The sequence below is a fragment of the Patiria miniata genome, unplaced genomic scaffold (genome assembly GCF_015706575.1).
Source record: "Patiria miniata isolate m_02_andy unplaced genomic scaffold, ASM1570657v1 HiC_scaffold_21, whole genome shotgun sequence".
NCBI classification, from domain to species: Eukaryota; Metazoa; Echinodermata; class Asteroidea; order Valvatida; family Asterinidae; genus Patiria; species Patiria miniata.
The window spans coordinates 1,916,587-1,942,997 of record NW_024037060.1 but is presented as its reverse complement, the minus strand read 5'-3'; the positions used below and the strand labels follow the sequence as shown (position 1 = coordinate 1,942,997).

Here is a 26,411-nt window from a genome sequence, read left to right as displayed (position 1 = left end):
GAAGGGAACTATTGAATTTCCAATAGCCTGGCCCTCGTTGAGCTTTGCTGCTAGCTAATTTAACTGAAATCGCTTGGTGATCGGTTTTAATGCTTGGTCTTATGTCGCTCGAAGTAACTGCATCAACAAGAGAGGTTGAAATAAGAAAGTAATCAATCCGTGTTTTTATACTGGGATTCTTTTTTCTAAAAGTGTACTGGTAAGTATCTGGATGTTGATTTCTCCATATATCTGTTAAATGTTTCTTTTTACACAAATCTATCAGTGAAATCGTATCCTGTTTTCGTAGTTTAATCCCTCCTTCTTTATCACATCTGTGGTTAAGTATGCAATTAAAATCACCTCCTAATATTAACTCATTGGTATTGGGGATGTATTTAAAGATCCACTTCTCCAATTTTTTAAAGAATTGAACCCTTTCTTTGCAAGTGTTAGGGGCATAAATATTCATAAATGAGATGCATTTATCTTCATGGATTGCATTAATTAAACATATTCTTCCAAACGAATCACAATGTGAATCTTTTACCTCAATGTTAGCTGAATCTCTAATTAAAATACTGGTACCTCGACTATAAGAGTTGCCATATGAGTGATAACTTTTCCCATTTTGCCAGTCATACATATCATGAGTATTTGCTGTATCTTCTGTGAAGTGTGTTTCTTGTGTAAATAGGATGTCGGCTTTTTGATCCTGGAACCATTTATATGTTGCCAGGCGTTTGCCTCTATCCCTCAAACCTCGAACATTCAAACTAATTATGTGGAGAGAAGCTGTGCCAAACAATTAGGAGCTTTGATTAGATTTTCTTTATTTCATCGATTTAATCATTATTGGTTTATTTATTTACTTCATTACTTGTTTATTTTATATTTTTGGTTGTTGAGAGGATTCAGCTCGTTTTGTACCTGATGAACTCCTCTTCGTCGGTGTCATATGTTGCTGTAGCTTGTTTCTTTTGGATGTCTTGGTGTGTCGATGTTTGCTGCTTGCTGTGACGCTTCCTGCGTTTCCTGCGTCTCGTTTGTCTTGTTCCGTCGTCTGTTTTCTCGATCGGGGTTGTGGGGCTTGATCGAGGTCGTTTGGGAGTGTTGGCGGTCTCGGCTGGATGAGCTGTAAGCGGTTGTCGCTCAATGTGACTTTGATTGATTGATATAGTTAGTTAACCAATCAGAACAGCTTTTTAGTTACTTTTGTGTTTTATAAAAGTGTATCCTGAAAAAAATATAGAAACCGGGGTTTTTGGGGCTTAGTAATGTACTCAGCAACCAATAAATGGATTCATTGACGGTAAACCATCAACTCAATCCACTCTGCAGGTATTCCTTTGTCTTTTTACACCAAGGAAGTGACATCATCCTTTTGAAGAGATCCTTCCAAATATGGCTTTGTTCAGGACTTTCTTGAATAAAAGCGGAAGGTCCGCAGACCCCAATCCTTGTGCTATTTTTCTGTTGGGTTATTTGAAAAGCAAGGCTTCCACCGTAAGACCACATTACACCAGGGGGCGCTCTGCATGATATAGATATATATCAATATACTCGCACTTACATCAAAACGGCGCACTTTAAAATGTTTTGTACTTTGTTTCTCTACTTTTCGATACCTCGAAATCGGCATTTTTTTCATCACGAAAAAGTGGGGGTGGGGGATGATTCAATAGCCCATCCCCCTGGTCTACAAGTGGGGGATATATACCCCCTCCCCCAGGATTTACGCCCCTGCCCCCCTCCCAATATTAATTGGAAGGGGCAAGAAGGATAGGTTCAATAATTCAGATTAGTTCGTACAACGTGACGTGAGAAGAATTTAAATAAAAAGAGAGAATTATACACATTTATCACATCATCAATGACGAATATTTATTGATTTTGAAGAATCAAAAACAAATGCAAAGACAAAGGACATTCATTATTAAATAATTCGAATTTTGTGAAGAAATAACTTAAAAGCTAAACGTCGGCAGAGTTTTCGCTCGATGCCTCATTCAAAGGTGACTAATTTTTATATTTCTAGGAAAAGAGCAATTGAATAAAAAGGATATTTATTCGAGCCTTCTGCAGTGATAAAAAGCTGAAAAACAAATTAGCTTGTGCAATGGAAATTAAAACTTATTGATCTAAAATGTGTTTGGATTTACACGACATTTTAACACTTGGTGAATGTTGAGAATGAATGTAAGAAACATTATAACACGGAAAAAACTTTGAAATATATTTTGCAACTTACATTTGAGCGAATCAATTTCTACATTTTTATTAACAAATTACAGTATTAAGATTAAAGCAGCTACATTTAAACTTCAAACCTTAAAAGGCCCATGTAATGGATCTTGTTAATGCAGGCCTTGAAATGTACCATTATGTTCATTTTGACGTTGGTAAGGGCGAGTTTGTGCCTTTTTTATTTTTATGCTTATGCAAATTTCCATATTTATGAGTAAAATTGTGATTCAGTCAAGGCGGAAACTTCAGGTTCATAAAAAGTCACCAGAATTTTAGGGGTATGCTGTGGTTTCTTTCTGCTTTCAGTGATTTATTTGTTGTTTCAGTATATGACAGTAAGACAATGAGACAACTTTATTTACAAATGTTTTCACTAAGCAGAATTTGGGGTTTATAATTTGAAGAGAAAAAACCTTAAACTGAAGAGTGTGTTCCTAAAGGGACATAACAGCAACAGCGCCCTCGGTTGTCGGGAAAAGCATAACACATTAATTAAACGTTTAAAAATATGCAATTTGCAAAACTTTTGTACCAAAGAGAGTAATCTAATTGTTGTTATACATTGCAGAGAAATTGATTTTTGCTACAAATATGCTCCAGTTAAAAATTCATATCATGAACTCTTTAACTCATTCAATGGAATGAAAAGCAATGGCACTTAGGTTTACGCAGCCTCATGTGACGTGACGTAAGCTAGTCAACATCATCTGATTGGTTACATTCCCATGTCGGCTGCCGCTATTTCCATTAACTGTTAGATCGAAACAAATCGAATCAGGACAAAAATAAATCGACAAAATTAAGCTGGCCAATTGATTCTGTGTTAATCAAGACCTTTTTTTCAAAGGCGAATGACAGTGGTACAGAAACAAACATGAAGGGGACACACACACAAGCACATGCAAGGGTGGAAAGAGAAACAGAAAATGAGGATTAAACAGAAGAAGGACCGAGGGAATGTGTGGAAGAGGGTGAAGATCAAAGAGAATGAAGAGAATTAGGAATGGGACTGGGGAAGGAACAAAACAGGGTTTGTAGTGGATAACGATCAAAGGAGGGGTTGATGAGAAGGTAGGGGCATGGGGAGGGGGGCAAAGGAGTGCCCCCTCCCCCTCCCCCCCCCCCCCCCCTGGCGACGCCCATTGGTAGGGTGAGCCTGGGGAGGAACAAAGGAGTGTGGCAGTAGAGGAAGTGGTAGTATAAATAGCAGTATAATCGGATGGGCGTTTGCAAAAGAAGAGGCATTGTGTATTTTCTATTTCAAATATATGCAGCTTTCTTTGATCATCAATTTTACCCAAAATGATAATCTGGTACCGCAATAGCTTTCTTTCCGAATCCTGTCAACTTCCAAGTTGTGTGTGAATATTTTTTTTTTTTTATCCAAATAAGTATTTCAGAATTAGCGAGAATTTCAGGCCTCAAATAGAAACAACAAAAATAGAATATTTCAAATTTGTTCTTAGTGCCCCTATTTTTTATACCTAGTTATAGTCATGAGGATGGAGAGGCTCTTTTTTCCATTTTAAAAAATTGTCATTCTTTAAGATCTTTATTATTTTTTCTTAAGGAGATCGGGGATACGCAGAAATGGCAGTACGATTGGCCTGTAAGTTAAGGCTTGGTTAAATGATCAGACACATTGAATTGATGAAGTTACCTTGAAGATACGTTTCTGCCACACTGGGGTCAACTTCCGGTAAACATCGTCGAGAGGGCTAGGGATGACACTCAGCGCATTGATGACGTCATTCTCTTCCTATGATTGAGCACGATTTTTTTTTTCAAAGGAGGAGACACTCTTAGTCTTATAAACCAATTTTTTTCTCAAGCGGGTTTAACTTGCAATGTCAAAGACATGACGGCTAAAATTACGACACACCTCTTTTTCCTCCCCCCCCCCCCGGTTTTTTTTCCTTTTCTGCTCGGCAGATAACTGCAATCATCTTTTGAGCATATGATATTTCGAAAATAAAATATTCACAAGCTCAAAGTGCTACATGACATTGACGTTTTTTGGCCACCCATCCATTATATTTTGCTGAATTTCTCCCATTATTGAGTTAATGGTCTTACTGAACAAAATGGAATATATTATTCATAATTGCTGAGTTTATCAACAATGGGCGGTTGTTCCGCATCAGTAATATTCCAGCTGGGGCTAGGGCGTTTGCAAAAGAAGAGGCATTGTGTTTTTTCTATTTCAAATATATGCAGCTTTCTTTGACCATCAAATTTACCCAAAATGATAATCTGGTACCGCAATAGCTTTCTTTCCGAATCCTGTCAACTTCTAAGTTGTGTGTAAATATTTTTTTTATCAAAATAAGCATTTCAGAATTAACGAGAATGTCAGGCCTCAAAATAGAAACAACAAAAATATAACAACAGTTTACTTCAAATTTGTTCTTAGTGCCCCTATTTTTATACCAAGTTATAGTCATTAGGATGGAGAGGCTCTTTTTTTTTCCATTTTAAAAAGTTGTCATTCTTTAAGATCTTTATTATTTTTTCTTAAGGAGATCGGGGATACGCAGAAATGGCAGTACGATTAGCCTGTAAGTTTAGGCTTGGTTTAATGATCAGACACATTGAATTGATGAAGTTACCTTGAAGATACGTTTCTGCCACACTGGGGTCAACTTCCGGTAAACATCGTCGAGAGGGCTAGGGATGACACTCAGCGCATTGATGACGTCATTCTCTTCCTGTGATTGAACACGATTTTTTTTCAAAGGAGGAGAAACTCTTAGTCTTATAAACCATTTTTTTCTCAAGCGGGTTTAACTTGCAATTTGCTCATTTAAAGTGTTCAAAGACATGACAGCTAAAATTACGACACACCTCTTTTTCCTCCCCCCCCCCGATTTTTTTTTTCCTTTTCTGCTCGGCAGATAACTGCAATCATCTTTTGAGCATATGATATTACGAAAATAAAATATTCACAAGCTCAAAGTGCTACATGATATAGACGTTTTTTTGCCACCCCATCCATTATATTTTGCTGAATTTCTCCCATTATTGAGTTAATGGTCTTACTGAACAAAATGGAATATATTATTCATAAACGCTGAGTTTATCAACAATGGGCGGTTGTTCCGCATCAGTAATATTCCAGCTGGGGCTAGGACGTTTGCAAAAGAAGAGGCATTGTGTATTTTCTTTTTCAAATATATGCAGCTTTCTTTGACCATCAATTTTACCCAAAATGATAATCTAGTACCGCAATAGCTTTCTTTCCGAATCCTGTCAACTTCTAAGTTGTGTGTAAATATTTTGTTATCAAAATAAGTATTTCAGAATTAGCGAGAATGTCAGGCCTCCAAATAGAAACAACAAAAATATAACAACAGTTTACTTCAAATTTGTTCTTAGTGCCCCTATTTTTATACCAAGTTATAGTCATTAGGATGGAGAGGCTCTTTTTTTTTTCCATTTTAAAAAGTTGTCATTCTTTAAGATCTTTATTATTTTTTCTTAAGGAGATCAGGGATACGCAGAAATGGCAGTACGATTGGCCTGTAAGTTTAGGCTTGGTTTAATGATCAGACACATTGAATTGATGAAGTTACCTTGAAGATACGTTTCTGCCACACTGGGGTCAGCTTCCGGTAAACATCGTCGAGAGAGCTAAGGATGGCACTCAGTTCATTGATGACGTCATTCTCTTCCTGTAATTGAAAACGATTTTTTTTTCAAAGGAGGCGACACTCTTGACCTTATAAACCAAATTTTTCGCAAGCGGGTTTAACTTGCAATTTGCTCATTTAAAGTGTTCAAAGACATGACGGCTAAAATTACGATGCACTCTTGCGTCAGTGCAGATACATTTAGTTCCTTGCGATTAGTCTTTGTTAGATGTTATTTTGGTGTGTTCTGTCAACGATAAATAAACAAATTAGGCTGCCATGGCGAAGGGGTAGTCGTTTTGAAAAACATGTCATACAGGGGCGGAGCCAGCTTTGGCTCGGGGTTGGTTAGCTGTCATTTGTGTCAAGTGGGGGGGGGGGGGTTATGGGAGGTGCATGTGCTATTTAAGTTTTTTCCTGCCTGATTTGTATAATTTTTCCGGGCAATTTGGGGGCGGGGGGGTGTTGGGGGTGTTAAAACCGCGTTGGTTAGCTGTCATTTGTGTCAAGTGGGGGGGGGGGGGGTTATGGGAGGTGCATGTGCTATTTAAGTTTTTTCCTGCCTGATTTGTATAATTTTTCCGGGCAATTTGGGGGCGGGGGGGTGTTGGGGGTGTTAAAACCGCGTACCCCCACTCCCGTACTTCCGCCACAGTTGTGGCACGTTAACCCTAAAGGGGCCGGGCTATTTTGAGAAGCTCACAGCTGGGGGCCCCTCAGATCTCGGACGTCGAGTGACGAGAAATTTTATGACGATGAGGTACAAGGTTTTTGGAATTATGGCTAATCAATTATACATTTGCAACAATGGTAATTCTGCTTTGTGTACACTTCATTATATTATATTGGGAAATTCAGTTGAAAATTGTTTTCGCTGCTTGGTAACCCTCGGTCGGAATGTTATGGTTTTGGTATCAAAAGATGCGCAAGACTCGACGCTAGTGGACCACGCCCACTACAAGAGGCATGTGCGTTCTCTCCCGGCTCAGATTTTGAGGGAAGGCAAATGCGCTTTTCATTGTGGAAACTCCTTAAGAAAATGAACCCTCCCCCGACCCCTCCCCTTGCAAAATTAAAGTCAGAGATTATTTCTATGTGAACATATCGTTTGGATGGAAAACAAAAAGTAAATACCTGTCTGTCATGTCTTGCAAGCAACTTCTGGAGAACAGACTCCTCTTGATGTGCCTGAGGAAACGTTCGCTTTCTTTTGCCTAGAAAGAACAAGTGAGGGAAAACATGGCTGTTCAGTTGCATTCTCCGCGTTTTTTTTCGACTGGCATTCCGAAAAAGAATAGATTTCTTTTCTAAATGGCTATTTTGCTAACAGAATGAGACATCGACCGAAAAAAACTCAGCCTGTGTTTAGTGAATTATTACTTTACAATGACTGCTAAGCCGTTATTCCGTGCTCGCGGGTAAGGCTGGTTCCCGCCCCACAATCCGTATCAATAATGTACAAATCGGGGAGCAGTCTGCTCACAAAGCGGATCTGTCAGTGCCTAAAACAAAAGGCCTTTTTTTTCTTGCAGTACGTCCAAAACAAAATCAAATAGGGGGAAGGGGGCTGTTGGGAATAAAGAACATACAAGTTGAAATTTATTAACTAAGAGAGAGAGAGAGAGAGAGAGAGAGAGAGAAAGAAAAAAAACAGGCTTGACACCCTGTGCACAAACCCTATGAGACTGGTCTGAAAAATTATGTTTTCCTACTGAAGGCTTCAATATTTCCCTGCTAAATTGTACTTTTGGTTGATGAGTCATGGCAAGGACAAATCGTGGGACAACCCCCCCCCCAAAAAAAAAATTTAAAAAATTGACAACCCGTCTTGGGGGGGGGGGGGCTCAAGCCCCCCCCCCCCCCCCCAAAGGCCCCCCCCCCCTCCCCCGGGTGTGCCACTGGGAAAAACTAGTGGCGTACGTATTTGGAATTCTTTCCTGTACATTTTCTAAAATTCAGTTGTATTCGAATATTTTTTGGTGGGTTCATGTTTAACTTACACAGATGGAGTGTCTCTCTGATCAAGCAATCGTTGTAATGCTTTCTGCATGACTCGTCTGTCAGAAAAAGAAAAAAAACTTTACCGTCAGTTTCGACATGATGTTTCCAACTTGCAATCCTTGTATGGAAGAAATGTGGACGAACAACCTATAGATACAGAATAAACCTTTCCGCAAGGTTTGCAGAAACTTGAGACCAAAGCAAAATGTATTCATGGTCTAATTTCGGGGTGCCACTTTGTGACATAAATGATAAATGCAGTAGGATGATGAAATCGCACTACAAAAGTGGAGGGGACATTTGAAAATAGGTAGGAGAATTATAAATAAATATATATTTGTATTTTAAACACATTATTATTTGTTTTATGTCCATTTTTCATATATAAGCAACAACAAAAATCGGTGCGGCGTCCAAAACTAAAGCGGGCATGGACGAGAATTATGTTATTCCTTTCTACTAAAGGCACGAAGCTCTATACAGGATGAGTAAAAAAATGCATCCCAAATGGCAGGCACCATTTTTATAATGACGTTTTGCCTATAGCTCTTTCAAAATCTAGGATATGAAAGCCCAGTCACTAAGCTTTCTTTTAATAAAAGGATCTCAGCACTCATGTTCTTTTCAAGTTACGGAATTTTGAACACAAACACCGTTTTGAAGTTCATTCCACGAATTACAAAAAAAGTCAATGTTCCTTAAGCAAAACGAAAATAATTCTCATAGAAATGTATATTATTTTCGTTTGCTGAAAGATCACGTACCTTTTTTTCGTCTAAATGAAAGCTCATTGATTGAGCTTTCATATCTAGATTTTGAAAGTGCTACAGGCGAAGCTTCGTTTAAAAAAATGGTCCTGCCATTTGGGGTGTGTTTTTTTACTCACCCTGTATACTTTAGCACCGGGGAGGAGACAATGTAAAAACATCAATTTCGTGGGCTGCTTTTGGGTGGTTGGCTAAAAAAAAACTACAGAAAGAACTCACTTGATCCGCAATGTCTGTTGGCCTCTTGCCTACAGCATGCCCTCGATTCATCAGACGTTTTACATTGGTCTGAAATATCAATCAAACCTGAGTGAAAGAAATGTCATTTTTTGAACTAAAATCGCTTCTAATTTCATACTGATGACGTCATTATGAAGTCAGAGTAATATGCACACTTTGGGATCAGGTTTAATATAATATGATCAAAGTGCTAAGTTCAGGAAAAAAAGGAGGAAAAAAGAAAAACTTTAACGATTTCCAAAAGGTGACCGGGTCGAACCCAATCACCCAAAAAGATATACACAACAAAATTTCGAACGATTTGAAATAAAATTAAGGTGATCACCTAAAAAACACATCTCCGAAGCCCATTCAATAAAGGCGGTGTCAGAAACTGTGTTAATTTAAACTCACCTGTGCAGCTACAGGATACGGCAACAAATAATGCAGAGAAGCAAAGAGCACGCAAGAAATGACTACGATTTTCCATCTTCGTTACCGTAAATTACACCGAGTGGCGCGCCGGGCCTGCGCTCTTGTTGGCCGGCAGTCTGTTGGACGTGAACGCTGTGATTACTCGGCTCGCGCGTTTAAAATGGAGAGCGCTCCTCACAGAGAATCGATTACAAGGAAAACCACCAAGATCATGCACTAACTGAAGGATCTCCGCAAACTGATACCAATGCCCTTCATTTGGCGACTTTTTGTAGATAATCAATTGTACAGTCTATCCCAACGTCAACGGAAACAGAGATCATTTTCCAATGATAATTTAATAGGTTACCATGGTAATATAAATATTAATATATATTTGGATGAGGCGCTGGATCTTACCACCGTTTCCTTAAACCATTTTCACTGCCGCCTGTTTTTTTCTCTTTATTCACCTACAATTCATAGTTGAACTCAATTATTTACGCCGGTTTATAACAAAACCTAATGACCTTTATTTTGGTTCAAAATAAATTAATTACCTGAGAAAAAAACAGGAAAGACGGATAAAGTTGTATTTGTGGCGGGGCATTACGTCACGGTCAACCGCAGCGTTGTAGCCAAGGGGGCAAGGGGAGGGGGCGCACGCCTCCCATAAGCAAAAATATCGTTGCCCCTCCCCCCACAGTCGCCCCCTCCCCAACCGTACATTGGTTAGTCCTATATGTGATCATTGTTAAATGAGTTTCACAGAAAATAGTTGCATTGAAAATAGTACTGGTACTAAACACTCTGTGAAATTATTCCATCTGGCTTGTTGTCATTTAGAAAATTACTTTTTAAAAAACTGTATGTGATTTCTAACGATCAGTCTTTTGACTAATATAATCGTTGGAAATAAAGCTTATTTACAAATCGTGTTTCGTGAACAAAAGAATGTGCATGGTTGGTCAATGTTTTCTCCCCCCCCCCCCCCTCCACTTTAGATATCAACTGAGATGAAACTTCAACAGGTTGGGTTTGGAACATTGGATTTTGAGTGGTGTTATTATTGGAAGCGAACACCACATCGGAAGTAGTAAATTTGACTATAGGAAACAGTCAAACTAGTACCGAGCTGACCCTAGCTGCACATAGTCAGCTGGGTGCGAGTTTGACTGTTTCCTCATCGAATCGAACTATAGGTGCGTTTTTGTGTGAGAAAACGGAGTGTAAAAAGTCGCAATCTAATCGGACAAATCTTCTAATTTTAAGAGCAAAACTTGGCATCAATGGGGTGCTGTGAATTTCCTCTCTTCACTAAGAGAGAAGGAGTTATACTGACTCAAACGGGCAATGAGCAAACTTGGGTTTGTTTTATCGCAATGCTCCAGCACAAGCCTCATATGTCTCTTTTTTCTATAGTCTTCGGGGTTTTTTCCTGGAAAGAATTAACACACTAAAGCAAATGTTAAAGTTTAATTGACTATATAGCGCGTTGAGAATTTAGGGAGAAATACACAATTTAAAATTCAAAAATTAATACCCAAAATTGAAAACACAGAGGCGGGTTGGCCGAGGGGCATTTCTGAATCGACGGAGCTGAAACGCGCCCGATAGATCCCTCGGGATACGTGAGGGGAAAGGGTCATTACAATAACGTGGGCATTGTACGGCCATAGACGGAAAACCAGCCTGTGTTATATATATATTTTTTTAAAATGTGGTTGCGTAATTTTCATTTTGATTAATTAATTATAGTATTTGTTGAGTTTCCCAGTTAGACATTTATTTTACACTCTCCGATAAACCAATACAGAATGGGGTAATATATGCAGTCGACTCTCATTAATACAAACTCAACCGGACCTACCCAAAATGTTTGTTATATCAGAATTTTGTTTTAAGAGGAGCGCTGGTCCCATTCATTGTGCACATAAAGCACAGCCGGGACCAAGGGTTTATGTTTGTTATACCAGAATTTGCATTTACAGTGTTTGTATTAACGAGGGTGGACTGTGTACAGTAATATTAAAGTAATAGGGAAAAAGTGTAGGTAACTAACACAAGTAACAAAATAATTTATTAAATTGAGGTTAGTAAATAAGGAAAATGGAAAGAAAGAGTAATATAGGAAAGAACAAGGATGTTCACATAAGCCTCATCCCATCCTACCCCACCCCCGCCCGCATTAAGCCCACAAAATGTGGACAGTCACTCCAACCTCCATTGAGGTTTTCAAATTGAAAATTTCCAAAATTACGTTTTACAGAAATTTGAATTATAGATGACGAAAATTCTCGGAAATGAAATGTAGGATCCAGACGCCACTTCTTTGGTTGTGTATAAAATCTATGGAGAGTCGATTGCGCAAAGCATTTTCGTACAAAATTGCAAATGTTTCTCAGTCCCAGATTCGTGTTGTTTCAAAGTTTTTGCAATATCCTTTCCAAAGTCTCAAACGATTGACTTCAGGGGCGTTAATCGGGGGGGGGGGGGTTAATATATCCACCCACTTTAAGACCGGGGGAATGGGCTATTGAATCATCCCCCACTTTTTCGTCATGAGGAAAAAAGCGGATTTTGAGGTATTTTTCGAACAGCCAGCCCAACAACGCAAATGTATTAAATAGCATGGCTGAAAAGTGGAGAAACGAAACACAAAAGCTTTAAAAATGCGCTGCTTTGATGTAAGCGCGAGTATACATGTCTATCATAAAGACGTCCCCTAGTGTAATGTGGTGTCCAGCCCCCCCCCCCCCCCTTTTTCGCGATTTTTGGATTTTGGTCATTTTTTATATTTTTTTAATGTTTAACTGGCCCAATAAGCAGGGTAATAAAGATGAAGCGCCTCGAGAACCAATAATGGTGGATACGTGCGCTTTATAAATACCGTTTATTTATTATCCAGCCCTGTCTTGGTGGTTTCCCACATAATAATAAGTCTTTGTTCAACTAGAGCATGCAATGCACGGCGATACAGTCAGGATAGAAGTCATAAACCTTTATGTGCCATGTATTCAAGGCCGGGATCACGCAGTCACGATGTCAGCAACATTACCAATGCTGCAACACGGGGGAATGGCAAGTGGCGAACACTGCGAGAGGAGACGGTTTTTATAACAATCAAAATTAATAAATCCCAAAGGGGAACTATAGGTGCAGAATAAAATAATCATAAGTTGAGCAAACAATGCCAAGGAGACATTTTCTTTGCTCAACATAAAAGAAAGTAATATAAAATGCACCTAATTAGTTTCCCTTTCCCTTTAAGGTTATTTGAATACCATTAAAACAAAAACTAAACAGATGCAGACGTTTTCCCCAGAAATATCTTAAATGTATACACCATTATTGAATTATATGCATTTATTTACATTCCATTTTGTGATATTTCAGATATGACATTATTTTTAATTACTACAAATTCATTATTTTCTTACAAAAAAAATACCTACACATTTAAAACAAATTGAAAAAGCGAACGAATACGAAAGCCTGAAAGAAAATTGCTAAAAAACATTGCATGTCAGTCACATTTAGGCTTTTACAAAGAACAATCTTGATTCTTTTTAAACACAATGGAAAATTCCTTGTAAAAAAAATAAAAAGTGTGCAGCTCTGACCAGAATATATTTAACCAAAACAAAATGAGGCAAAAAAATTACTGTAATGGCCTAATTTGCAATGGTCAAATATAGTGTACAATTTTTCGATATCAAAAGTCATAAACATCAAAATACATGTATAGCTGGGAAGCAAACAAAAAACACTGCCATAATCCCTGTTTTAGAAGAAAAAAACTTTTACAAGTAAAACCCAATTAATATTTACAGAAGGGATAAGAACTTTCTGAAAAGATAACTCCAAATCAACTGGATTGATTAAGGCATATACTATTTACTCAGATTTACAAAGGCATTAAAGATTAGCTTTAGACATACCTTATACAGACAGCATTATTCATATATAAACAAATTATACCCTTGCTCATATTATGTCACATACAGGTGATATTCGGCAGACCCCCTTATCTGGCAAAACTGGCTCGCAGGAATATAAACGTATTTACAGAGTAGACAAGTTAAGTGCAACTGAGCGAAGATGTCAAAGAAACATTGGCAAGATCCGCGCACCCTAAATCTTGTCTGTGCCCAAGCAATTCAGAACCCTTATATTTAAGATCACTTAATATCAACTCACATCCCACAACTCTTTTCAAAGTACACTGTAGTTAAAAGTTACATGACAATGGAGTATTTGGGAGGAAATTGCGAACGAATTAAAAAAAAAAATGTCAAAGAGACTCCCACATAGCTTGATACAATGCATTTGATGGAAGGAAAATTCCAGAAGAGTCAACTCAACCCCCCTCCCCATTGAAGAAAATCCAACAAGATGCATCAGGCTGGATTCGAACCAGGATCACACTGGGATGACAGAGGACAAAGCACCAACACACCCACTATGCTATAACTTCATTGGTAATATTTTATAACAAATATTACTTTCAAAAAGCCTTAGAATGCTGCGAGTATCGGCCTTGTAGTTGAGTCCATCGGGGTTAAATCACTACGTCATTCAAAAAGATGAAAAGTCAAAAGTAACAGGGGATGGACAATGACTTAACTTAAGGGTGTCTTTGACACACTTCATCTTCTTTTTTCTTCTTTTTTACAAGAGACTGAAGGACTTGTTACTGACTTGTAGGGACTTCATTTCAATTCTGGCGAGGGCACATATTGTTTGCTCACTCGATTATTAGTCGGATGAATATCCGACTAATAATTGAGCAAACACATTGTTTGCTCACTCGATTATTAGTCGGATGAATGTTTCTTGCAGACCGTAACAATTTTGTCAAGTACTTTGACGAGTGATTCTGAGTCTGGTCAGAACATTGGATGCTTGTATCTGATAGTTTTATTTTCACGAAGAAACTGTGGCCAATTAACCTATCGCAGTAGAATCGCGTCAACGCAGCTTGTTGAATATTGTCCATTTACATGATACACAAATGGACGCGGAACGCGCAAAATCTCAGACAAACAAAACTTAGCGTCCAAAATTCCATGGGGTTGTCTAAGGGGCGTGGCTAACTCGCACACGGCGATAGGTCAATGGTCCGATCCAGTAAGCTCCGCCCACTGCGCACGTGGGCAAATTACCACCTGCTCCTCTCCAATGCCTCGCTGCATTTTCCTGCCGCGCGCATCATACGTGCGTACATGCGCGCGTACACGCATGTCGGACTTCTGTGCACGCACGTCGGACATAAATCACGGCTGTGATTGGTCAGTACACCATGGGGCGGTGCTTACTGGATCGGTCCATTATGTACACGGGGACAGATTTATAACAAACGTTATGAATCCAAAACCTGAATAAAGTTGTAAATATTTCAAGCAACTTTACAATCAGATGACCTGCTAATCCATTCGCATTGCATCATTTTTCTTGACCTATCAAGAATATCCGCAATTTAAATTGAATCTTTTTACTACTTATTTTAAGACCTTCCATTTTCTATGACAAAAACTTTGGATGTGTTTTCTAAAGCTGTTCCTGTTTTACCCTGATTACCTGTGAATACACAATGGGTGCAACTTATAAGCAAAGTAATAACCATAATTTATTGTAATGACTCAATTTTGTTCCGTAAAAAAGGAATTTGTTTTTCTTTAGAAAATATATATTCAACTTTACACTATTATTGAATTGTTGTTTACACTAGAATGTAATTTTAGGTGGGTACGAATTCTGCAGGTTTTGCATATTTAAGAGGTATTGGTTTATTTAAATATATCTGAATGCAATTTACATACGTTCATAATTTGTGGGGAGCAATGCATTACACATGATCCTAAAGGTTTATACAAAAAACATTTTGCTCAGAAACTGCCCCTTTAAACTAAGTTGTTTTTTTGGTCTGTAATATATATAATGCTTTCTATTAAGGCCATTTATTCGAAATATTCTCCACGTTCTTGGCAGCTTGCCCACGGAGACAATTTCAATGCTCTGCCTCCCATTAAAGCCCTATGGGCTCCATGTGCCAACGAAAGAGGGTGCCCTTTTACCTAGCAACGACGTCCCATGAGCGGGACATTTAGCTGGTTGACGCGCCCGTTCCTTGTGTGTGACGCACGAACACCAGGGGATTTGTACTATGTACACGCAGTGGTACGGCCGTGCGTCGCGGCAAAATTACAGTCATGCAAGATGGCGTCAGTCGGTCACCCCCAACTGTACTTTCTTTGCCAGTGAGGGGTACTTGTGAACGCTACCACATTCAAGGTATATAAAGTCTCTGCTCCAATATATTTATATACACTATTTCAACAAAATGTTAACAGTATTTGAATATTTTAACATACCAAAATTAATTACACAAATTATAAAACCCTTAAACAAGTCTTATATACAGGGTGAGTAAAAAAAAAAAAAGAATGAAACCCGAATGTTGGGACCATTGTTTTAGTGAAGTTCTGCATGAAGCACTTTCAAAATCTAGGATATGAAAGCCCAATTCATAAGCTTTCTTTTAGTTTAAGAATCATTCAAATCACTTATGTATTTTTGAAATTACGGAATTTTAAACACAACGCTGTTTTAAAGTTCTGTCCACAGATTATAAAAAAGGTGTGCATTCTTTCAGCAAAACGAAAACAATTCACACACGTCCTTATGTGATTTGTTTTCGTTTTGCTGAAAGAACGCTGAACTTTTTTTGTGATTCGTGGACAGAACCTTAAAACGGTAGTTGTGTTTAAAATTCTGTAACATGAAAAGTACATGAGTGATTTGAATGATTCTTGCACTAAAAGAAAGCTTATGAATTGGGCTTTCATATCCTAGATTTTGAAAGTGCTCCATGCAGAACTTCACTAAAAAAATTGGTCCCAACATTTGGGTTTCGTTTGTTTTTTACTCACCCTGTAAGTGTAATGAGCTTCTACATACCAAACATTTACACCGTCTTTGCACTTTTCGAAGTAAAGATTTAGCTGGCATACACATGATCTGTCAGATTCCACGGGTAAATCTTACACGATCACGCAGTTACTGATAACAAACTTATCACATTTTGTCCAGCATCAAATGCACCACCAACTGGCATATAATGGAATTCATTCTTTAAGTATCTTATTTAACAAGGTATCTCGAAAGTTTCTTGGCCAGATGCTGGCCAAGAAATGTGTCCATCAAGTCTGGATAAAAACTTCAATTTTATGCAAATCAATAAGTACAAATCATATTGCATATTTTTGTAATGCCCTTGCAAATCACTCTTTCTTCCACTCTTTATTGCATGTTAGTGAAGTGCTCGAAATTTGAAGTTCATTGGCAACAAGGGCTTTATACTCGATTATTAACAGTTCTTTTAGACTTCTGTCCCGAAGATTACGTTTTAAAGCTCATATCCGATACTCCTTGGATTACGAGACATTTATGTGACTGTATCACTTCTGTGTAGATTATATATGCCTGCACTATCAATAACTACAACAGATCATTGCTACACTCCCAGTCTTAAAAAACAAAACAAAGAAAGACACAGTAAGGCTTTATAAAAGTAGACCAAATGAATAGTCTTTCGGCGATGTGGAATGGATTACCCATTTTATTGTTGTATGGAAGTTGAATAGTAGTGGGCCTCAGGATCTTGGTTGGTGTTTGGAGCCAAGGCGACAAAGCTCTCTGGGTGGTCTCTCGGACGATCATAGTGGGAAGTGTTGGGTAAAGTTGCTCCTACGGAAAGATATAAAAAAGTTGTTCACTAGGGTTAGATAGCTCAGTTGGTAGAGCACCGGCTCGTTAATCTAGAGGTCGCAGGTTCAAACCCCGCTCCAGTCAATTTCTTTGTTCAACTTTAAATAATGTTCATATGCACCTTGGGGTACCGAGTCGAGTAACAGAAACACTGAAGGTCAAACTAAATTGAAGTAGTTCTACTCATTGTTGAGACAATGGCAATAAAAAAAACCTGCTAATGTATTACACTGGATGAACGGTCAGCTTTTACAAATGTGCATTTCCATGCAATTCTCAATACTGGTACGGCATACAAACACAGAAGTGCAAATTGCCCTTACTATAAAAACCATACCTTCCCAGATTTCAACCTTTCATAGGCACGAATGTTCCCAGCAGGCTCTACTTTACACAGCTAGCTAAATGATAAAGACTGCTTGTCTGTTGTTGTTTTATTGTCCACTCACCTCTGCTGGTAGAGTAGACATGGTCAGCAGGGAAGCTGGAGAAGGTGTGGCGGTCGCCCGGCTGATGCCTAGACATCATCTCTCCAACCTCGGCGTACGGATTTTCCGTGAACCCGGTTCCCGGATTGTCCGGTTTCTCGGACAAGAAACCATCATTGTCTATCCCTACAACCAGAATGAAGAATTGGATTATTTTCTTAAAGGTTCTCCTTGAAGCCGTGTGAATTATGGACGGAGAAATCAAAGGGTCTGATCAGTTTTGCCCCAGTCCACAGCCCATGTCGGCGATATCACAAAAACCTCTCCCAAGCCCCACTACATGTACAGAACCAAACCTTGCACATTACATGGTAAGTGCAGGCATCCTAAGGTAGCCCTGGTACATTTCTTGACCCATCTTGACAGCTTTCAGATTTTCAACCTCGACTAATACAAACTGGACTATGTATTTCACCTTTGATAAAATTATACAGTGCCAAAAAGTGCATCACTTCAAACTATATCGCCACCAAACCATGATAAAACACATGTTAGCTTCAACAAAGGTTGTAAAAGGAGAGGAGAAGAGCGCATTGAGTAACGTAAGTAGTCATAAACCCAAAATGGAGAACACTCATACAATGCAAACCATTTGGGTGGAAGAAATCTTCACACATCAAAGAAAACTGAACTGGAGTAAGAATTGAAAAGCTAGATTCTGATTCCAAAACTTTGAACTTTTTGGTGACAATTTATAACAGTATTTCTAAAAAGGTTTCTCATTAAAAAAAGTATATCTTAAAAACAAAATGATCTTTAATTGACCATGATATAACCAATACAACTTTTTTTTTTCTTTAAGACAAATGTTATATAAGTAAAACTAAAGTCTGTCACGAGCCAATGGAACCCATCAGGCCGGCATTTATCTCAGGTTTCAGAAGCGTGAAACGACTGAGAATATTTCTACTCCCCCTGGATGGGATGCTAGTCCATCGCAGGTTACTCCCCAGCTAATGCCGGTACCCATTTATACTCCTGGGTGGAGAGGGGCAAGTGGGGATGAAGTGGCTTGCCCAAGGACACAAAATATGGCCAGCAGCTGGATTTGAACCCATGACCCTCTGATCACAAGTCACGAACCCTAACCACTAGGCCACACTCTCCCCCTCCCAAAAGGATCTAGTCCAAACAATATTTTCAAAAAGGTTGCGTGTCAATTGTCCATTTTAACTGAAGGGTACCCTGACTTCAATTTGTCGGCTGTATGATAAGTCTGCACTTACTTTTGCCTTTGCCATGTGTTAACTTGTTGGGCACCTGCCCATTGAAGCGATTGACGTCGCCGTACGCACTGCAAGGTTCTTGGTTGTGCAGTAAGTGGTATTGGTATGGGTTAGTTGCCTCCGCTTCCGCCTCTGTACATTGTACAATATAACCATTTTACCCAGACAGAGAAAGCATTGTTAAGCACCTTGGCCGTCTACCAGTGAAGCACATATCATGGAGCTGCTCAGCATTAAAGCACAGATAATTAATTGCTTAGCAAGAATGGTTACCAGCTAAACTAACATGAGACAGGCAAGTATGTGTATGTATTGCTTTTTGACTTGTACTCCACCACGAGCGAGTTGGGTGCGAACAATAGTTAACCATAGTTTGACTAACTCTGCTCGAACCGAAATATGGTTGAACTACTCCAAAAATTTGGAACCGGACCAGGGGGGCACGTAACCATTGCTACATGTAGTTATCAAAACCTGTGTGCATCATGAAGCACAACAGGAAGGCAAGTCCAGGAAGTTTCGTGATGACGTTTTGACTATAGTTTGACTGGAGGCATTCGCATGTTGCGCAGGCCTAAGTTAAGTCACAAATTCGAAGTCTAGTCGACTAATGGTCCTTGCCTGAACTTTGCTCAATTTTGTTTAGGACAAAAATGTTTTGGTAAAGCAACTGTGTTATACCAGGCAACTCTCATCTTGAGACAGCTGAGCTCTTTTCTTAACATGTTAAGATTTGTTTGCTAAGCAGCTCCATGACCTTTGACCTAATCTACCATACATGGCCCAGTTGTCTATCAGAACAACGGTCTTTAACCAAAGCAAAAAAGTGTGGTATTTCAAACAAATTTGTGAAAGTTCCTAGCAGAACAGCCCCAAAAATTAGGAGCAGTTTTTCAACTGACTTCAGACCATGACTCTTGACTTAATCTCACTGGGAACTTGGAATCATAATTATATTTGACATGGCGGACTTGACTTGACATGGCAGATTTTCATCGCTGAAACAATTTGCAAACTCAAGACATAAACCGTTTTGTTCTGATAAGAAAATTGGGCCCACTAACTCAGGAAAGACTTTCTATACTTGTTAGTTTTGCACTAGGAGCAAGTAATATATAAAATTATGTGCAATACATACTTTTTTACTCAAAAAGTGCAAATTAAAAATATTCTTAATATCAAGCACAAAAAACACATTACAGTGTGCGAGGATTCCAAAAATGCAGAGTGCGCCTTCACAGAGGTCAGGTTTTGTTATTTATTACTTCAGTGTCTATGAAAGTACAGCGGATCTACTTATGCACATAACAGAGGAACAAAGGCCTGCCCTCAGTTATGGAGTCTATGCAAGCAGTCTATTACATGAAAAGAGCGAGCAGAATGCAAGAGAAGGATAAATATTGAGGAGGTAAGGGCCGTCTCAAGTCATATCCAGGACGAGTTACCAGACAAGTTGCGGATATTGTATCGGGTACAAGTTGCAGGATTCTAAACAACTTCTCCACAATCTTCCCGCAATAAAGTTATCAGTATCACAGTTTGTTGATAAATATTTCCCTGGGACATGTCCGAGACAAAGGCTGAGCTCCTTCTGAACTGAGTGAAGGATTCTACCCATAACTTGTCCGGAAATCGTCCTGGATATGTCGTGAGACGGGCCCGAAGGGGTCGTTGGCTTACCAGCAGGAAAAAGGAAAAGAAGTTGGGAAATGAAAGTAAACCGGAAATAAAGGGACAAACCTTTGCTCTCGAGGGCCATGGCCGCGGCGCAAGCGCCCTCTGGCTCTATGTTCTTGGCTGGGGGCAGGTTCAGTGAGTTGTTATGCATTCTGAGGTCGTTGGACGCGCACATCGTGCCATTGGGCAGGATGCGGACATGGTTGGGCGTGGAATTCATAGTGTTGGTTTCCCTGGTAAAACTGGGGGTTTTAAGGAGAGGATGGAGAAAAAAAAAAGGGGGGGGAGAGTGAAGAGAAGAACAAACAGAGGTCGTCAATTTGAAATTCTTACAATTTTAAGCCAAGTAGACCTAAAATATAACACAATGTTTAAAATCTGCAGATCAACATAAACATATAAATAATATCAAAAATTTGTCAATCATTTCTTCTCAAAGATTTTTTTTAAGAATAAACAGACAAATTTTGGGTTGTTTCAAATTCAATCTAGCACTTATCTTTAAAATACATTGAAAGTATGAATATGTAAAAGAAAAAAAAAATATTCAGAACAGCTTTTTTTAAAATTAAATTGACACCCATAATAAGCAAACCAAACCCACAATAACTGCCCCCCGTCCAAAAAAAAAAAAAAAAAGGAAGATGAAATTAGATTAAAAAAGAAATACAGAACCACTAAACAAATTTGAAGACTCACACAACGCCTGGTCCCTCGTATTTTTCCTTGTTCCTTCTCCGTTTCCTCAGGAAGAGCAACAGGAGAAGGATGAGAGCAATGAGGCAAATGACACCCCCGGCAATGCCGGCATAGAGACCCCCGCCTGGGCCGTCACTGTTGTCTGTTTGACCGCCCTGGACACCTTTAACAAAAAAAGAAAACCCCAAAACACCATACTTTTGTCAATAGCTGTTTGCCTTTTAGAGCTGAGTAGAGTTTGCCAGTCACACTGCCCTCTGATGTCTTGAATGCTGGGTATGCCATTAATCAACAATTGTTATTACCATCTTGATTCTGTTACACCGTATTATGAGATACCATGTTCTGTGGCGTAACTTGCAAACCTGCAAGCATGTTTAAAAGGTAGAGAATTTCATTACAATATTTGTTTGTGTAGTCCCAACCTTGTTGATAAACAGTTGTTATGAGTCACCCAGCAGCCACAATGTAAACCTATAGTCTCTCTATCAGTCTATCATTAGTTGAAGTTGTTTGAGAGTTGAGTGCCCCAATTGCGAGTGTTTTGCTAGTCACTCTGTGTCGTTGCCCGCTTCCCTCCAAAGCGTCTGAGAGGCTTTTTATTAATCATTCCTGGTTGAAGAACCATTTCTATTATGACCCTCCGCCTAAGGGTTAATCACTGAAGAAAATTATACCCTCTACAAATATAAACATTACAGATATGACGAGTTATAACAACCAGAATTGGCAACAAAACCTTTGATAAAAAAAAAAAAACTTGTAAGGATGCAATACAAAGCGATAAATCTGCTTTTCACAAGGACAAACCATCACTTACAATTCAGCATGACTTTGAAACATGAGGGATGGTAAGGACAAGGAATAATATGAAAAGGTCAATTTCATGCATATTACCACTTTTGCTTTAAATTTGGGGCACAACACTACAGGTCAAATGCCTTGCTTAGGGACAGCGGCATCAGGATCTCACCATTATTGCACTCCGCTCCAAACTCCTTTGGATTGGTGCACACACATCCCTGGATGCTGTCACAAGCAAAGTTTTCGTTGGCGCAGTTGCATTTCTGGAGGCAATTCCTTCCGTAATAGCCTGCTAGACATGCTGTTGGGAAAAGCAACACACAACTGCATAGCGACTATCCTGGAGAAAGTTGGGGTCATTGCAAAAAGCATTGTCCTCTAAGCTGGCTGTGGTACATGTAAGGTCTGCAAGCCGACTTAAGTAACTTTTCAGAAAGGTGATCACATCAAACTGCTTTTTGGACAACTAACTACAACTTGAACATCATGCATGCAGGAATTTCGGGAACGGTCATGGGTACTATGATAGTACAACAACACTGGTTGAATGGGTTACGTGATGGAAAGTTGAAAGTTTTCATAAAATTTGAAAATCATCTACAGTGTTTTCATTACAACTATTACTAATGCATCAAGCACAATACAAGTGATGCATGCGAGTTAAAACCACTGAGGTCACATTGAAAAACAAATCAATTGATTATCATAACTTCGCAATTTCATTAAAATGAAAATTTATGTAGCTTACTTGCTGTTAAATAAGGTGGCATTAAACCTAAATTATGACCTTCAATGACAAGATTTTTTGGGGGATCAAAAATTGTGCTTACTTTTCTCGCAGCTAGCACCGCCGTAGCCGGCAGGGCAGTCGCAGGCTCCTGTCACGTGATCGCAGGGCGCCCCCAACTGGCACGTGCAGGCTTGCAAACAGTCCGGTCCAAACTGCCCAGGCGGACATTCTGGAGTGGGAAAAATAATACACAAAATTGGTGCAAATTTAACAAACAAGCGAGACCAAAGCGACCCTTGAACCGGTAACCCCTGGAGCGCTAAAACAAAAAGAGCTGTAACATTCTTGTAAGGAATCCTTGGAGGTGATGAACTTACTGTCCGTGCACTTGGTACCCAGCCAGCCTGGTTCACAGTAGCACGTTCCATCAAAGGGGCTACAGGATGCGCCGTTCTGGCAGTCACAGTCCAGCTGACAGGCTAGTCCATAATGCCCATTGGTGCAGACTGTTTCAAGGGCGAAAACGAGAGGAAATGTTTACGTGAGAAAAACAGCTGCAAAATTTTAAAGCATTTACAATTTCAGAGTTAACTTCCAAAATGCAATACATCCACCGAAAAAAAGTGAAAAAGCTGCAGGGTTTACATAACATATTACATGTACAAGAGCTGTTTCTAAACTAAACTTTTCGCTTTGTTGTATTTTAAAATTGTTTTTTTAACCACAAAACAGCCATCGAAACTGACTTTTGGAAGCCAGAAGAGGGCGGCATTCTAAAAGAAACAAAAAATCTAAATGGAGTCTCCATTTCCAATGAACGAAAGTGACATTGAATACAACTGAATTAGGTTCTCAGTAGAAATTGTGTGGTTTCTTATTTTTTTTGGCACCTTGTAAAAATGGTTCACTGCGCACTTCAAATGGAATCGGAACAATTATGCCAAGTTGAAATTAAAAAGTTAAAAATTTAAGTTAAAATTTCTCTCTCAACTTTGTAACTGGTAGGTAAACTCAAAGTTAATGAATGGCAACGTTTAGATGAAATGTCACTTACTGTGAAATCTGAATTAAATCTTGTACCCTAGCAAGGTACTAGAGGTGAACAATCAAGAGGCTTCACGTCTTTTTCCATACTTACATTCGTTGCAAGTCTGCCCTCTGTAGCCGACCTTGCACTCACAGTACCCGTTGTCTGGACTGCAGGCTTTGGTGGTGGTCGTGTTGCACTGACAGGACTCGGCACATTTGAGGCCAAATCTACCCTGTGGGCATCCTTCAAAAAAAAGGAATACAACCAAAAATGTATCAGGTTAGCACGAAGAGCAACTTTACAAAACTCTAAGTAAAATAAGGTTGGAAAGGGTGCGAAATAACTTCTCTTCTTAAAACAGATTCACACCAGTTGAGATTATAAATTTGAGAAACACCATCTCACTACCTGGACAATTCAGACAGAATTGTCCCTATTAAGAAATTGTATTCAAACTGTCAAATTAAGAAGTAAACAAGGAGCAAAATGTAAGTAAACGGCAAGAAAAAAATTATCTTACAAAAACGAATTATTCTGAAGGTGTTTCTTAACTTAAACATAATTTTAACAAAACTGCCAAGCTTAAAACATAAGTGTTTCAAAGTGTTTGCTTGAAACCCCTTGAGTGCTGTAAGGACCGCTGAGCACTAATCCTCTCGAATACCAATCTTGAACAGTTGTACCTTGAATGAAAACTGTGCACAACTAACTTACGAAAAACAGCCAAGGTATCAACTATTCATTTTTGGTGGGCTGCAATTTTGAGTACGTATGAACTCCGGTGCCCATAGATGGCACTTAGTAAGCACTTTCGAAAGACTCGCCCAGTAGGAGAGACACCATGCAGCTATACTGGTTCACACGACTAGTTTTATTCTGAAAGTGAGGAAAAAACCTATAGCCTCTTCGCGGTCTCCCCTAACTCTCCCTTCACAACTGTTGAGGGGGTATTGCGCACTAAGTCCACTGCCAACACAAGCATGCTGACATAAATCAATCTTTAGTTGTGTAGTATTTTCCTACTTACTTTCAGTGCACCTTGGACCGCTCCAGCCAGCTGGGCATTTGCACTCGCCGTCGTACGGCTCGCAGGTTGCGTCATTCTCACAGGAACAGGTCAAAGCACAGTCCAGGCCGTAGCGATTGGCCGGACAAGCTGTTGATAATCAATTCATCAACCAATGATAATCAGTGATAATCAATCAACAATAATCAATCGTATATCATGAATGAAATATCCAAAATGCACTTCATGTCTTATAACTAAAAAATGCCAAATTTGTGTAACATCATTTCTTTAGTGACTCTACCCAAGCCCACCATATTAACGATTCATTTGAATTGGATTTAAATTCTGAGGGAGAAACTACTAGGAATAGACTTAAGTGTGAATATGTCCACTATGTCTTCAATCAGGTTTCTATTTCTTAACAGTGCCATCTTTTGTCAGACACATGTATTGTTTCTTGTAGTTTTATGACAAGTATTATTCCGTACTAAAAGAAAAAATATCCCCCTCCCTCAAAATTTTTTTTTTAAAGAGTCAACAATCTGAAAAATTCCATGTTGACTTCATAAATGACAACTTCAACCTCAAATATTGAATACAGATCACAATGCTAACGCCATCTTTCAAGCAAAGTTTAACTCAACACAGGTGTGACGTCTTGCACTTACGCATACTGCAGTCTGCGCCGACGAATCCTGGGTAACACTGGCAGGTACCATCCTCGGGGTTACACGTAGCGTTGTTCTTACACGAGCAGACGCCCATGCACTCGACCCCGTAATGGCCACTCTCGCACACTGTTGAAAACCAACAACATCACAAGTGTTAACCACCTTCAAAGCCAACTCAGTCCATCTACAGAAATTGGCAAGGGCTAACTACCACTAGCATGGTTCCTGAATGTTATAAGATGAAGCACATGCATGCAGATTCTGCCTTGCTGAGAATTATTTCCTGAATGCGAAGGAACAAAATTGCTCATACCCCTTCTAGCAGATCGCATACAGCATATTTAAGTTGCATTCATGATTTTCTAAATTTTGCCGGGGTTGGCTGGATGCTTTGGATCTGATAAAGCAGCAGGTATTGCAAATTAATGTCGTACGTACCTTGGTCGCAATTGTTGCCCTTGTATCCAGCAGCGCACACGCATGTTCCATCCACGGGGTGGCAAGTGTTGCTGTTGGGGCAGGCAGTGCAGGGATGCATGCAGTTGGGTCCGTACATCCCTGCCGGGCATGCTAAGAGAACAAATAAGAATGATAATCATAATTAGTAGGAATGCTACATCAGGGAGGCTTTCCCATAGTCTCATGCACTAATAAAAACCAGCAAAATTCCTCCCATGATCCCAATTCTCAAATGTTCCCCTCCCTAAACTTTTCAAATATATTCTCCATCTAAGGAATAGCTTTAAGCAACTTTCGACAGTAAAATCCATTCTGGAAATGGTTGTTGAAGAATTGGAAAGACGCGGAAATGTCTCACTTTTGCCCAGTGTCTCACTTATGTCAAATAAGTTACTATGTGTCTCCCTAGGGTAATGTTAACTCAATCATGTTACCAGTCCCATGCACTCGGAATGTTGTAAGCAACTAGGACCTCAATGACAGTGTGTAGGAGGCACAGATTGTTTGTGTGGGTGGGACTAGTGGGCCGTCACTGCGTTATGGGGAAGTTTTTTATTGTTAGGCAAATGAGGACTGAGTTATGGGGACTTTC

The 26,411-nt window shown here is 39.3% G+C and overlaps 2 protein-coding genes across 6 annotated transcripts in view; both read right to left on the bottom strand.

Annotated features, from left to right (window-relative positions):
- Positions 1 to 1,841: 1,841 nt before the first annotated feature.
- LOC119729748 lies at positions 1,842 to 9,543 on the bottom strand. Its single transcript, XM_038202471.1, has 8 exons — positions 9,257 to 9,543; positions 8,843 to 8,911; positions 7,856 to 7,912; positions 6,990 to 7,069; positions 5,799 to 5,897; positions 4,836 to 4,934; positions 3,887 to 3,985; positions 1,842 to 2,977 (listed from the first exon to the last, which is right to left on the bottom strand). The coding sequence occupies exons 1-8, from the start codon at positions 9,330 to 9,332 to the stop codon at positions 2,942 to 2,944; spliced, it is 615 nt and encodes a 204-aa protein (XP_038058399.1). The 5' UTR covers positions 9,333 to 9,543; the 3' UTR covers positions 1,842 to 2,941.
- A 6,555-nt stretch (positions 9,544 to 16,098) lies between these two features.
- LOC119729752 (multiple epidermal growth factor-like domains protein 11) overlaps positions 16,099 to 26,411 on the bottom strand; it is a 36,282-nt gene continuing 25,969 nt past the window's right edge. For 4 of the 5 annotated variants that reach the window (XM_038202474.1, XM_038202478.1, XM_038202476.1 and 1 more), the window contains exons 18-29: positions 25,799 to 25,930; positions 25,358 to 25,486; positions 24,708 to 24,836; positions 23,789 to 23,923; positions 23,028 to 23,156; positions 22,751 to 22,879; positions 22,090 to 22,221; positions 21,117 to 21,279; positions 20,481 to 20,659; positions 18,741 to 18,872; positions 17,476 to 17,640; positions 16,100 to 17,005 (exon numbers count right to left, since the gene is read on the bottom strand). In XM_038202474.1, coding sequence (XP_038058402.1) covers positions 16,878 to 17,005; positions 17,476 to 17,640; positions 18,741 to 18,872; positions 20,481 to 20,659; positions 21,117 to 21,279; positions 22,090 to 22,221; positions 22,751 to 22,879; positions 23,028 to 23,156; positions 23,789 to 23,923; positions 24,708 to 24,836; positions 25,358 to 25,486; positions 25,799 to 25,930 — 1,682 coding nt within the window. In that variant the 3' untranslated portion in view covers positions 16,100 to 16,877. Of the gene's footprint in view, positions 17,006 to 17,475; positions 17,641 to 18,740; positions 18,873 to 20,480; positions 20,660 to 21,116; positions 21,280 to 22,089; positions 22,222 to 22,750; positions 22,880 to 23,027; positions 23,157 to 23,788; positions 23,924 to 24,707; positions 24,837 to 25,357; positions 25,487 to 25,798; positions 25,931 to 26,411 lie in introns of all 5 variants that reach the window. The other variant, XM_038202479.1, reaches the window with a different exon arrangement.